Below are 15,180 nucleotides of genomic sequence, written 5' to 3'. Positions count from 1 at the left end.
TTTTGATTTTCTGTTTTTGGATTGAATTCTGTTTTTAATTTGTGTCTCTGTGATGTCTTTATTACTTGTTATATTCCGATTATATGTTATTCCGATTACTATGTAAGGTGTCCTTGAGATGTCTGAAAGGCGCCCATTAAATAAAATGTATTATTATTATTATTATTAGGTCTTGTAGTCTATGTCGAGCTGACCATATAATATTTTGTAAAAACAGGTCAAACTCTGTTTCTAGCGGGTCCGCATAGCGATTGTTTCTAGTGGGTCCGCACATCCCACAGAGGCGGGTGGGCGCGCGCTCCGGGCTTCTGGCGGTTGGGCTGGCGGGAGCGCGCAATCACCGCCCGCGCGCGACCCCTCATAGCGGCGGGCGGGTTGTGGCGGGAGCGCGCACAATGGCGGCGTTGCTGTCTCTCGGAGTGGGCCTGCTCGGCAGAGGGCTGCTCGGCTGCCCGCGGGCCGCCAGGTGAGTGCTGGAGTAACTCGGCTGGGGGCAGGCAAAGGCAGGCAGGCTTCTCGTGTCGGGACCCTTCTTCAGGCCGCCTGAAGAGAGATCTTCACCCGAAACGCCACCCATTCCTTCCCTCCAGAGACGCGCTTGTACTTGGAGGACAAGAAGTCCTGGCGGTTTCGGCCCACGGCTTCTGCAGACACCGTTGCCGCAGTCGCTCCTGCAGCCAGCGTGTTGGAGGAGTGAACGAGAGACAACGAAGAGGGGATGGGTCATGATCTGTACCCCCTCGCTCTGAATCCATCAACCCCCTCCTCTCCTAGCTTCATTATTTCCCGCTCATTGTTAAGCGTGGTCTGCCCACAGTCCCAACCCCCTCCCCATAGACAGAGATGTCCATTCCCGCTTGCAGTCTTACTACTCGTGTTTAAACTTAAACGTGTTTCTCATGCCTGCTTTGAAGCGAGAAGGGTGGTAGGGTCTGTGTCCTGTGTTCTGCATACTAAACGGCCTCTGGCTCTTTCACCCCTAGGCAAATTCTTTTATTTTTGGTGTACTATAAAGTGTCTTCCCTCCTCTTCATTTCCTGCACAAAATCGTCGCCCTCCCCTCCCTCTGTGCAGTGTAACATACCTACATCGACTCCCAAAAATTACAATAAGAAAATACACAGTGCTACAGTAACTCAGCGGGCTAGGCAACAACTCTGGAGAACATGGATAGGTAATGTTTCAGACTGAGACCCTGCTTCCGATTGATTATTGGGCATATGGGGAAGAAAGCTGGAAGAGAGGAGGGGCAGGACAAAGTCTGGCAGGTAATATGTGCAGATGCAGATACTGGTAAATGCTGAAAATAGGCACAAAATTCTAGAGTAATTCAGCAGGTCAGGCAGCACCTCTGGAGAAAAAAGACGGATGATGTTTGGGTCGGGACCCTTCATCAGACTGCAGAAGAATGTTCATGACCCGAAATGTCACCATCCTTTTTCTCCAGCGATGCTGCCTGACCTACTGAGTTACTCCAGTGCTTTGTGTTTATAGGGCAGATAATAACTTGATACAGGTGAGGGAGGAATGGGTTTCATTCAATGTAACACTACTTTTATTTTCCTTTGCTCTCCAAAATACCACTGCTTCCTTACATTGCCCCCTTTTCCTTTTTATTTTTACCCCGGTCAAAGCATACTACCGCAATTAACACGACCTTCCTTAAAGTCCTGTCCCACAATACGAGTTCATTCCAAGAGTTCTCCCGAGTTTTACCTGATTTGAACTCGGAGATTTACGGTAATGGCCACTCATCGGTACTCGGGGCTCTCGTGGACATTTTTCAACATGTTGAAAAATCTTCACGAGTCTTCCCGTGCTTACCTGCCATTAGCGAGTCTTCCCGGGTACCTGCCATTAACGTTACGAGCCGCTAAGAGACGTCCCCGAGCGCCAACGTACTCGCTACATTCATTCTCCATGCTTACCGCGAGCTGGTCCTTACCCTTAATAACTTTTCGTTTGATTCCTCCCATTTCCTCCAAATACAAGGCGTAGCACATGGGCCCTAGCAATGCTTGCCTCTTTGTAGGGTACTTCGAACAATCCTTGTTTGAGGTGTACCGTGAGCTCTACCTCTGCTACATCGACGACTGCATTGGTGCTACCTCCTGCATCCACCCACAACTCACTGACTTTATCCATTTCACCACTAACTTCCATCCAGCACTCAAATACACCTGGACCATTTCCGACATTTCCCTACCATTTCTTGACCTCACTATCTCCATCACAGGTGATAGACTACTGACCGACATCCACTATAAACTTACGGACTCCCATGGCTATCTGGACTACACTTCTTCCTACCCTGCTTCCTGTAAGGACTCCATCCCCTACTCCCAATTTCCCCCGTCTATGCCGCATCTGCACCCAGGATGAGGTTCCACGCCAGGGCATCGGAGATGTCCTCATTCTTCAGGGAATGGGGTTTCCCCTCTTCTACTATAGATGAGGCTCTCACCAGGGTCTCTACTATACCCCGTGACTCTGCTCTCACTCCCCTTCCCCCCCACTTGTAACATGGGCAGAGTACCCCTTGTCCTCACCTTCCACCCTACCAGCCGCCACATACAACAAATAATCCCTTGCAACTGCAGGAAATGCTATACTTGTCGCTTTACCTCCCCCCTTGATTCCATTCAAGGACCCAAGCAGTCTTTCCAGGTGTGGCAGAGGTTCACCTGCACTTCCTCCAACCTCATCTATTGCATCCGCTGCTCTAGATGTCAGTTGATCTACATCGGTGAGACCAAGCGTAGGCTTGGCGATCGCTTCGCCCAACACCTCCGCTCGTTTTGCACTAACCAACCTGATCTCCCGGTGGCTCAGCACTTCAACTCCCCCTCCCATTCCGAATTCGACCTGTCCTGGGCCTCCTCTATGGCCAGAGTGAGGACCACTGTAAATTGGAGGGGCAGCACCTCATATTTCGCCTGGTGGTATGAACATTGACTTCTCTAATTTCAGGTAGTCCCTACATTCTCCTCCACTTCTCAGCTCTACCTCGGCCCACTGTCTCCACCTCTTCCTTTCTTCTTCCTGACCCCCCACCCTCACATCAGTCTGAATAAGGGTTCACAGCATTGCAAATTTCTAAACTGACACGAGGCTAAAAGATCCACATTGGTTCATATGGTCACTGTTTGAAATTTTGACTTATTGGCAGGAAAGATCATGGCAGAAAAAGCTGTAAGAGAGATGAAGGGCAGGACAAGGAGAAATGGGTGTGAGTCCACCTACCTATGTACATTACAACAAACAACAGAGTTTCCTCGCTCTCTCCACTTTTAGTAGTTTTTTATCAGTCTCATACTTTTGATAGCATTCTTTACAAAGCTATTGTATTATGGATATATGGAATGGTTTTCTTAAGTCTCTATTTTTTCAGTTTGATTGTCAATGAATGTTGGATAGTAAAATTTGTGAATTTTCTTTGTGAAACAGCTGCAGCAGCATTTGTTCAGGAATACGAAGGTTGTCATTGGATAAGTCCCCCCTCAGCCCACCAAAACGGCCACTCAATGCTTACCTACGTTATGTGGTGGAACAGCAACAGATATTATTTAAGCAAAAACCAGGTAAAAATACTTCTAAATGAAATCAATTTTGTTAATGGGATTATATATCGGTTGAACATTATTTTGTAAATCGTCTTACAAGTTGCTGTGGAAATCATAAGGCCGCAGCTCTGTCTCTAAAATATTCAATGGCATCAGTGGAAATATAAGCATTTAATGTTTCAGGTCAACCAGATATGCTGCCTGACCTGCTCACTGCTTCCTGTATGTCCTGTTTTTTTTGTTCAGATTTCCAGCCACTGCAGTTCTTTGCGACGCATGAAACTGCAGATGCTATAATCTTGAGTGAAATCTAACTTGCTAGATTAATCAGGTAGCATCTATAGGGGGGGGAAGGTTCCTGACACAATGTCATCTGTCCATTTCCTGACAGGTGCTACCTGACCCACTGAGTTCCTCCAGTAATTATGTGCAATTTTTTTTGATTTTTCATTCCAATTATGTCTCCAGTTTTATTTTATGTGACATATCAGGGCCAATATTCATCTCTAACGAACAACAATTTGCAATTAAACTGGGTTGGATCGTTTTCTTTGACAGGTTAATTGTGCTGATTTCTGGCCATTTTAAGTCTACCTAAATAAAATTTGAGAGATATTCGGCAACAGCAAAATCGGTGCAATTATTGGTCCATATTTTGTGTTTCATCCATGGTTGAAGCTCCAAGTCTTTAAACTTTCACTTGGCTAGATAGCCACAAGCCAGTGCCATGAAGCTACTTTGTTTTGATCAATATAAAATTGTCTATTTACAGATATCCGTGTGGTAGAAAGGACTAAATGGATTGCTCAGGCTTGGAGACAGTTAACAGCAGATCAGAAACAAGTAAGTGGATTAAATTTCCTAGACAATAATTATTGGCAATAATTATTGGCATATCATATCAAAATCATTTATAAAATGGCTGTAAACTATATATTTGGGCTGCTGTTCCCATCACAGAAGTAATCCTGTTACAGAAAAAAAGAAGATATGGCTGGCTTACCTGTCTTTTCAGATAACTAATACTCTGTCTTCTGCTCTCAGCCATATGAAATTGCAGCAAATGATGGTAAAGAGAAATATAAATTGGAATTGGCAACCTTCAAGGCGCAACTCACTCCAGCTGAGTTAGACGTTTTGAAAGAAAATAAGAGACACAAACTGGCCAAACGGAAATCAATGAGACAGAAACGAGTAAGTACTAAGTTAGCGTTGTGTCTTGTAAAATGGTAAGTCATTCTGGAGAAGACTATGTCTGTACTTTACTGTGGAAACAGAACCGTAGACGTTGGTTAGGACATAAAAGAGCTGGAGCAACTCAGCAGGTCAGGCAGCATCTCTGGAGAACGTGGATAGGTGACATTTCATGCTGAGACTCTTTAGACAGTTATCAGTCTGAAGAACGGTCTTGACCCGAAACATCCCCTATCCACATTCTCCAGAGATGCTGCTTGACTCGCCGAGTTACTCCAGCACTTTGTGTCTGCCTGCACTTTACTGTTCTTGGTAGTCTTTCTTCTCTTTGTAGCTCAGGTGGTCTACAATTGGAGTCAATTAATTCAGAAGGTTGGTAAAAGCTGATCAGCTTCACCTCCCAGAAGCACCATGTCAATTTTCTGGTGTTGTGAGTGGCTTAGCTGTTCAGAGTGAAAGAAGGTTGGGAAATCTTTTACAATGGGAGGTTCAGTCGTTGAACAAGGGAGACAAAGTGTTCCTGTGGTTACTGAATTCCAGGATGGTGTGTTATCAAGTTCAAAAGTGTCACAAAGTGCAGAATGTTTTTGAGGAGGAGGGAGCGGGAGGCATTACAATTAAAATCCAGTTACAAATCATGTTGGATTTTGGTGCTAATGAAGTGTTATGTAATGGTATCGGTAACTATTTTTGTTGAATGCAGAAGCTTACAATGTTGGGGAAGCCTAAACGACCACGGACAGCTTTCAATATCTTCATGGCAGAAAACTTTGATGATGCCAAAGGCCCAACTTCCACGGTAAGAATAACAAAACAATCATTTTATTATCAGGAAATAAATTGTTTAAAACATTTCTATTTGAGTTAAAACCTGCTTCCACTATATAATATCAAAATGACAAAATGTAACTGCTAGTTTCAGTGCTGTCCTTCCATTTATATTAGCACTGCTACTTTAATGTTACATTTATTTTTAAAGTTGCAATAATTAAAGCTGCAATGTTACTAGAACTTTTTATTATTTCTGATTTTTAATTATGTTTTTATATGTTTTTATAATAATTTAACACAACTTTTATTTTGATGAGTGATGGGACAATATAGCATGCAACTGAATATAACTATATAACTGAAGTCCTTCATGACGTAGCATTATGTCTTCTCTGCACCTGCATTAAGGCCTTGACATGATTTCTGAAGCATGGCTGGTCATCATAGTCAAATTGCTGTCTAATGTGATTCATGAAGATTTTGTGTAACTTACTTTGTGTCGCCCAGGCTTCCTAAGAACGTTAAATATCCCATGTGCTATTTTTAAGTCATCTCAAATTAACCTACCAGCTTCAAGGATCTGTTTGTGCATCACTGGATCTCACTGCTGCACCACCTAACATCTCTTCAATTGTCTTTTGCATTGCATGGCATTTGCCCCATTTCTCCCGTCTTGAATATTAGTTTAATTCAGAGAATCATTGCAGAAACAGGTCCTTCGGCCCACCGAGTCTGCGCCGTCCAGCAATCCCCATGCACTACAAAGCTATCCTACGTACCAGAGACAATTTACAATTTTTACTGAAGCCAATTAACCTACAAACCTGCGCGTCTTTGGAATGTGGGAGGAAACTGGAGTACCCGGAGAAAACCTATGCAGGTCAAGGGGTGAACGTACAAACTCTGTACAGATAGCACCCGTAGTCATGATTGAACCTGGGTCTCTGTTGCTATAAGGCAGCAATTCTACCGCTGCGTCACCGTGTCGCCCAAAATTTCTGCTCACTATTTATTTTATGATGTTCAAACGTAGCCCAATACAGGTGCACAACCTTTTATCCGAAGATCCAAATAACGAAAACCTCCGAATAGCGGACATTTTTTCGGTCCTTGAAGAAAGGTCCTTGAAAACGTTCACCGAGGGCGGCCCGCAGAGGTGACAGCGAAACCTCCGGTCGGTCCTCGAAGAAAGGGGAACTAAATCCCCATTCATAAAAGAGAAGGTGAGGGTATATTAAGCCTTCAGGGTTAATAATTGACAATATGCTGCTGCCTGCCCGCTGAGTTAAAAAGTTCCCACGGTAGCACGATACAGTGTATCGTGAGTCTTGCGTGGGAACTTTTAAACTCAGCGGGCAGGCAGCAGCAGATTGTCGCTGCCTTCAGTTTCACCCCACCTACACCCCTCTGCTTCCCGGCCATGTGTGTGACCCCTTCCCTCCCCTCTCCAGCTCCCCGCCCATTGCACCGGCGCGGGGGCTTTGCACTGTCTTCATGTCGGCGACGCTAGCAGGTAAGTGCCAGTCACCGGAGACGTCAGGACCAACGGGACACCGACCCCCAGGCCCACTGCAAGCACGGAGATCCCAGAGACCCACAGCCAGCAGCAGCCCAGCCCCGTTCCAACTCCAGAGGAAAACTGCAAACTGGCCGGAGACATCAGGACCACCAGAAGCCGCTCCCCGATGGGCCGCTACGGCGACAAGTGGCAGTTCGCCCACAGCCCCCTCATCGGGACACCGACCCCCAGGCCCATTGCAAGCACGGAGATCCCAGATCAGCAACTCCAGCCCAGCCCCGTTCCAACTCCAGAGGAACACGCTCCCCGTATGGGCAGAAGCTGATGGTGTGCAAGGTACGTCTTGTTCTTGGGGTCGCGCAGCTCGGGCTGTGGGCGAACAGCCACTTGTCGCCGTAGCGGCCCATCGGGGAGCGGATTCCTCTGGAGTTGGAGGGGGAGGGGGGTATTGTGCTGTTTGATCGCCCCCTGCTATCCCAGGGACAGGGAGACAGGACGTTCACCGAGGGCAGCTCGCAGAGGTGACAGCGGAACCTCCGGTCGGTCCTCGAAGAAAGGGGAACTAAATCCCCATTCATAAAAGAGAAGGTGAGGATACATTGCGCGGGAGAGTAGGAATCCCAAGACAAAGTTGAGTGAGCGTTCACCGAGGGTGGCCCGCAGTGGTGACAGCGGAACCTCCGGTCGGTCCTGGAAGAAAGGGGAACTAAATCCCCTTCATAAAAGAGAAGTGGAGGGTATATTGCCCGGGAGGGTATATCGCCTACCTGGAAGAAACCGGACATTTTCCCCAGCCGAATTTACTAAACTCGTATTGAACAAAGAATAGCACCCCATTTGGAGTTTGAGTTTTGTGCGTCAACAAGTACAATGTTTTAATGTTTAACATGCAACAGCACCAAGATAAATGGAGTAACATCAACCAGTGTATGCTTTCTTTGTCAGCCTAACGGGAGACATTGACACTTATCATGTGTGAGGGATTGGAACATCATCAAATTTGGCTGCCTTTAGAAATTTATTTCGATTTTACATGTGTTACATGTTGACATGCACTCTGTGATTCTATGTAATGAATTCTCAACAGACCCAAACTCAGTGCAGTCCTGGAATGTGTATCATTGTAATTGCATGATAAATAACAACTATTTCAACCCACATCATCTGCACTCTAAAACTTCAGTTAAACTTCCAACTTCAGTTTTGAAACTCCAGAAACCAGTTAAATCCTTGGCATGGATGCTTGAATCCAAGGACATTATTACCTTATTCACAAAAGCATAAGTTCTCAATTAATCTACTTCCACTGCACATGATGATAGCAATCTACAACCAAAACCCTGGAAAACATCACTTTCTACATCTCGGGAAGCATATCTTTAGAACTGAAGGCAGAGATTGAAGAGGAAAAATTACTGCAGACTTCATTGTGTCAACGTAACCTTTAGCTGTCTCGAAAAAATGTATTTGAAGATCAGGACCTCAAATAAAATTACTGAGCTTGTAGCATTGTGGATGACAGTAGTCAGTGCTGCCTTGCTTGCTTTCCGTGTGAGCTACCAAGGAAAAGGCACTTGGCACTTCAAGGCACTGGAGAGATATCATCAATTATGTCCACAAAAGCCCCTCCAAGTCCTCTGGCAAGAAAAGCAAACTAATGTCAACACTTTTTCACACGCCAGCATTCTTATCAATGGGAATCAATAAGCAGTAACTGAGTGACTGTTCTACTGGCAAAGCTATCTTTTTAGGTTAATGGGTTTCAAATTTTGCAAGTATTGAACCACTCCTGCTCAAACCTTATTCAAATGTCTGAATCAGTGTTTTAAATTCAAGGCAATCAGCGTCTTCATTGAAAACCTTTTCCCCTTATGGTGCAGCACCAGAGAAAGAGTGGAACCAAAATATAGAGAAAAGAGTGTTTCTTTGTATTCTCTCGCAGAAGCCGTGTGCGGAGAACTGTTAAGAAGGGGTGGTTAATCGTGATTACTAGGATATTGTTTTGGAATATCATTCTTTACTGAGCATCAATGGTTTCAACCAGGGTCAACCTGGATGTTCTTACAGATTATTCTCTAGAGATCTAGTGGAAAGTGCACATAGCTGTAAAGTTCTGGGTTTCAGTGTGGATTCTGTTAAGGCTGAAATGAAGTGGGAAAGATTGACTGTCGGGCATTTCAAACTATGCACAGCCATTTCGGCATGGCACAGTAATGTTGCTGGCATCTATGGGGCAATTAACCAGAGAGATTCTTGTCTGATAACCTCTAAAACAGAAGTGGAAGATAAACTGATGAAAACACAAAGATATTTATTGTGACATAAATTTCCCTGGTGCTAAGCGTCGTATATTGTGTGGCTCCAGATACCACTTTCTGTAGAACCGGTAGTACCGCAACACAAAGTGAGCAATAAAAATGTATCAGGTTTGTGTACCAGTTGTTCCAGGAAGCCCATGAGACTTGCCGAAAGGCCAATGTCACGTTTCTGGAAATGACATTTTTGGAAATTGTGGTTTCCATGCATTGGTTCATGATTCCCTCAGGCAGTCTAACAAATAACTCCTCAAATGTTTAGTTGATGCCATTTTCACTTAGGGGTTCGCAGATCCAGACATGAGTTGCTGGAATCAATATAGTCAAGAAATGGTTCCATGTGACTATTAATGTTGAATATATTTGGACTGCATTGGGATGTCCATGATGTTCTTTTTAAACATTCTGTATAATTTGACCGCTGCTGCTATTTAGTAGTGTATGGTGATTGTCCTTAATCCCTCCATTAAACAAAATGCCAACATTTTGTCTTTGTAGGCAAAGCTAAAGTACCTCCAGGATGAGTGGCATCAGTTATCCGATACACAGAAACAGGTAAAAGTGGTCTTTGCTTATAATAGATTAAATGCTTCGTGGTTCCCTTGTCTTTATATTGTCATTTGATTTGGAATTTCTGCCCGAGCATAGATCTCGTTACCATTTGCTATATGATATATTTTCTATTGCACAATTTTCTCTTTAACGTAGTGCCTAGGAACCGTAACTTGGGCATTAATATTCTCGCATCAAGAACCATTTGTGACTGGAGCTCTATCCATCAGTCACAAGCTAATATGTAGAATCCGTGTGGTCATTTACAGTTCATGTCTTGGTAGTCAAAGCCTATAGAATAAAACTGCTCCTAATTTATCTTGGGCATTAAGATAGATTGATAGAAAAGGCATCGAGGGTCACAGCTATTAATCTGACATGTGGTAGGAAAGATGGTCATTTATAATGTCTGGCAATTCCTTGACACTTTGCCTCGTGTTACCTCTATTTCAAGATTAAAAGGGGAAATAGTCCTCTTTACATCATTCCAGTCAGTAGGTTTTGCTTAAAATATATTTAGGCTTAAAATATAATTATTTTTAGACAGTGGAATTGGCATTCAGGTGATTGAAATGATAGGCATTTTCTGCAATGTTCCACACAGTCAAAACTGCAATCTTCAGATGAGTGGGGGTTCGGACGGAAATAATTGTAAATATTTCATCTCCCTTTTTAAGGAATGCATTCTTTCTTGTTTCTTTACCGGGTGACACAGTTCAGAAGGCAGATTGACCCTTCACAACAGTGCAGATTTTTTGGTAGAGCTATCTAAATTATTCCATTTCACATTTTTTCCTGATAAACTTTCTAGTGTTTGTAATTTATTTTGTGTAACAGAATTTGCTTTGCTACATGTGCACTGCTTTAATAGCACATGTTTGCTGCTGGTCCATTGCCCAGTCATTTTAAATGTATGCGGGCTACTGTCATTGCAAATGCTTTCATTTGCTCAAAACTGATCATTATTTTGAACAGTTTGATCAAATCTTTTGATCTGTTCTGCTCTGAGAGGGCTTGCAGATTTTCAACTCACTAATTTCTGAAATCCTTCATCCCTGATAATTTCAAATACCACTGAACTGATGGTGCTCTTATCTAGGAAATGATCTATTTGTTATAGATGGAGTATGGTGAAGATTCACTGGCTGCAAGAGCAGTAGGTGTGCCATTTTACAGACTGGGTAAACGAGGACTGTTCTTCCTTAGTTTAGATGCTGGCTGACCTGCTGAGCTCCTCTAGCAGTTTATAGTTTACTCTAGGAAGGCAGTATGTTTGACAGCAGATCTATGATTCTTGTTTGGTGGAACTGTTTAAGCTGCAGTGGAATAATTCCACTTGGACAAATGTATACAACACAATTTTAACAAACACTAAGTTCAAAGTTTTATACTCCTGATTTTTAAAATATCGCAAGGTCGACATTGTTACTCTTTATCTGTTGTAGTTAATTTCTGGGCAGATTTATTTAATATAATGTATGAATTCTGATTTGTGTAATTGGATGACATGTCTCATTCTGCGATCCTTGTAAAGACCACCCATAGAACATCTCACACATTGTCCTGGCGTAAGGGATAATTCTGAGTCACGTGATATCTATTTCCTCTACTTTAAATACAAATCTTTACTTGTATGGCATTATATGTTTGGCTTTGGAATCTTAAGGTATGGAAACTTGCAGATAGGTGCACATGTCAGAGGCTGAAATTTGCCCCACATTTGTGATTAGCGCAGATATAAACTTATATAGTAGATACAAGTTTGTAGTATATAAAATTTGAGTTGTTAATAATGAAGCAACTACAAGTTTCTCATACATTAATTATCCTGGGTGTTGAAGAGCTATTTGAAGTCAATCTTTCATGATTTGCTAAAAATAAGGCATATTAAATACTACAGAATGTAGCTAACATTCTCTATTCCATGGGATGTGGTTGAAGGCTGGGAAACAACTGGATAATTGGAATGAAGGGATGACTTTAAAAAAAAAAAAACTTAATTGGATTATGTGAACTTTTGGACTCAAAGTAAGAAACCATTAACTGAGGTGTTTAAAAATGATAGAAGGTGTTGACAAATTATTAATCCAACAGAAGACAAATTCAAGGCAAGAGCCCAACATTTTAGATCCAGCCCACTCTAGAAAGAAATGTGCATGAACTGCTTGAAAAGACTGTAATTCTAAAAAGTGTACAAAGTGAGCCAAAGATGCTTCAGAATATGGAGAAAAAGTGGGAAGCTGCAGCTGAAACAGTTCATCATGGCCAGCCAGTCTGATAATAATGATTAATTCATCTTTCTAACGCAGCCAACTGTTATTGCCTGTTCGTTGGAGATTTTCTTCACCATTTTTGAGTGTTCTAGTTGAGAAAGTTCACCTTGAGCTACTGGCAACTACTGTATGCAGGCTGCATATATAATAGGCTTGCTACATGCTTACCTTGGTTGCAGAAAAAGGAATGCATTGTTTATATCGAAGATAGACACAAAATGCTGGAGTAACTCAGTCGGACAGGCAGCATCTCTGGAGAGAAGGAATGGGTGACGTTTTGGGTCAAAACCCTTCTTTAAACTGTCCAGAAATGTCATGAGTTTACTTTAGCTTACTATAGAGATACAGCACGGAAACAGGCTCTTCGGCCCACCCACTCCGCGCTGTCCAATGATCACCCCATACAGTAGCACTATCCTACACACTTGGGACAATTTACCAATTTTGCCGACGCAAATGAACCCACAAACCAAAGAGAGATACAAAAAGCTGGAGTAACTTAGCGGGTCAGGCAGCATCTCTGGAGTAAAGGAATAGGTGACATTTCGAGTCGACGGCATGCTTCAGACTGAAGAAGGGCCTCAACCCAAAACGTTGCCAGACCCACTGAGTTACACCAGCTTTTTTTGTGTCTGTAGTTGGTTTAAACCAGCATCTGCAGTTCCTTCCAAAGCATGGTTTATATCGACACATTTCAATTGGAACGCGCACCCAAGAGAAAATTGTTCTTTTCTGGAATAGGTTGTGAAAGATTTGCATTGCAGTGAGGTGATTGGCAGATTGTGCATTGCATTTATTGAGCAAGAAGGTCTTGGGATAAATCCTTAAAAAGTGCATGTTCTGGAATGGAAATAACTTCATTGTTAGAATTTCTTTGAGTGAAAATAAGTTTTACTTCTATGAACATTTCTTTCGTTTTTTAGTTTTCTTGTTCTATTCAAAGGTTATCACCAATTTAAACTTTTCAACATAACGAATAAATATTGGGTGCATATGTTCATTGACACTAACCATCTTAATATTAATATAAAATGTCTGAAAAAGGGTCTCTACCTGAAATGTCACCCATTCCTTCTCTCCAGAGATGCTGCCTGACACGCTGAGTTACTCCAGCTTTTTGTGTCTATCTTCGGTTTAAACCAGCATCTGCAGTTCCTTCTCTTAATATTATAAATCTGTATACATAGTTCAAAGTCGATAAGTGATTTAAGTACTTATATAAAATCTGTTCACACCAAAACATCTCAAACATTTATAATAAGAGCACCTTTTTGTAGACAAACAGAGCAGCTGTTCTGCAATGAAGCACTCCACCACAGAAGGAGTCTAATGGTGGAGTCTCCGAGTTCTGGACTCTTCTTTTAATGCCATGGCATCTTTAATGTCCAGCTAAATTAATCACAGAGACGGCAAATGTGATTCTGGTTTAAACTCCATTCCAAAAGGCAGCTGCTCCTTGTCCTCGGCTCTGAGCTAAACTGTTCTAGATTGAGTTCAAAACCTGGCACTAGGGTGAGCAAGTTAGTATTGTTAAATTGTAATTGTCGGACATTTGTAAGGCCTAGTGGAAAAACATGGACTGTAGTTAATTTTCCAGCAGTGAGTCTAGATAAAGATGGCTTCTGTGTCCAGCAACCACTTCTTCCCTCTGTTCCCATTTCTTCCACTTCATCATCCTCCTACATCACTCCACCCCCTCCCATTATGCCGTTTGAGGTGCTGGGTGAGGTCGTGCAAGTCTGTTTGGAAAACTGTGTTTCAAAACTCATACCTTTAATACACCCTTGCTGAAGAAAATCTAAGAAAGATCAAACAAAGGACACTGTTTCTGCATTTCAATGATCTTTGATGTACATATTTTTTTCAGATAGAAATGGGCCATTTGGTGTAACCATTTGGCCTTAACCATGTTTGTTCCTCACTGAAATCTTTTATGCCATCTGAAGTTCTATAAATCTCTTGCACTCGCTGTTACTTTTCTAGATGTACAAGCAGCTGGCTGAGGATGATAAAATCCGATACCGGAATGAAATCAAGTCCTGGGAAGAGCAGATGATCGAGACAGGACACGAAGATGTCATTCGTGCAAAGAAAAAGAAAAGACTTCGAAGGTTGCCACGGAAGAAAGCAAAATCAAAACAAACTGTGTCACAAACAGCTTCCACTGATGCCAAAGCCTCAAAACCGACATCTACTTCAAAAACAGGGAAAGAAGTTAAGAGCATCAAAAAACCTGAAGAATAAGGTCATTCCTGAAAGACCTATTTTTATTGATCATGCTCATAACTGATATTCAAAACGGACTACTATTCCTGCCATTTCAAGAATCTACATGGATTATAATTGTGAAGGATTTGAATTTCTCTGCAGCAATATGGTTGTGACAGCAGATATACTGGGCACTGTGTTCTAGCTACTTCATAGAAAGTTAGTGTATGCCATCTATATTGGGCATACAATGAGGAACCTCTTGGGTTCAGTAGAAAAGGCGTAATTTACATATTGTAAATACGCACGGCTTGTCTAATTATGTGAACTAAATTCAGTTTTGTGATCTGCATATTTTGGAGACGAAGAACTCCACTAGGGACAGGATCTGTAGTGTACATTTTACAACTTTTTTTTTTGTAAGCCGAAATAATGAATGCGACAAATTATCAGCTGAAGAATCTTCAATTATGCCATGTAAATAAAGATTCAAATTTGCATAGAACATTTGCACAACATTTTGTATAATGAATATGGTGCAGCATCTCATGGTGTTTAATCTGGGAGAGAAATGTACAGGCCATTTCAAGAAACTGCATGGAAATAGACTTCTAATGGGGCTAAGTTGGCCAAAACCATGAGAGCAACGCAGTTTAAATGAAGTTGGGATAGATTTCTAGAATGCAGAACCAAGTGAGTAAAATATTCTGCTTTTACATAGAAATTGTTAGGTCTTTGAGTTGGTGGAGCTTAGAGACTGCAGAACTGGAAGTATCTGTGAGGGT

General features: G+C 42.4%; 1 protein-coding gene across 1 annotated transcript; it reads left to right on the top strand.

The window, feature by feature from the left end:
* The first annotated feature begins 358 nt into the window (after positions 1-358).
* tfam (transcription factor A, mitochondrial) lies at positions 359-14,900 on the top strand. The gene is made up of 7 exons (XM_033034346.1): positions 359-466; positions 3,448-3,581; positions 4,336-4,406; positions 4,608-4,757; positions 5,461-5,556; positions 9,861-9,917; positions 14,171-14,900. The coding sequence occupies exons 1-7, from the start codon at positions 396-398 to the stop codon at positions 14,429-14,431; spliced, it is 840 nt and encodes a 279-aa protein (XP_032890237.1). The 5' UTR covers positions 359-395; the 3' UTR covers positions 14,432-14,900.
* The last annotated feature ends 280 nt before the right edge of the window (positions 14,901-15,180 follow it).

This window comes from Amblyraja radiata, chromosome 15 (assembly GCF_010909765.2).
Source record: "Amblyraja radiata isolate CabotCenter1 chromosome 15, sAmbRad1.1.pri, whole genome shotgun sequence".
Classification (NCBI taxonomy): Eukaryota; Metazoa; Chordata; class Chondrichthyes; order Rajiformes; family Rajidae; genus Amblyraja; species Amblyraja radiata.
This window is presented reverse-complemented; position numbering and strand designations above follow the sequence as displayed.

Excerpts from the sequence above, each read along its gene's own strand:
- tfam (XM_033034346.1), top strand. The coding sequence starts at position 396 with ATGGCGGCGTTGCTGTCTCTCGGAGTGGGCCTGCTCGGCAGAGGGCTG. Across the intron at positions 467-3,447 it reads GGCTGCCCGCGGGCCGCCAG|CTGCAGCAGCATTTGTTCAG; the intron begins GTGAGTGCTGGA and ends TTTGTGAAACAG. Across the intron at positions 3,582-4,335 it reads ATTATTTAAGCAAAAACCAG|ATATCCGTGTGGTAGAAAGG; the intron begins GTAAAAATACTT and ends GTCTATTTACAG.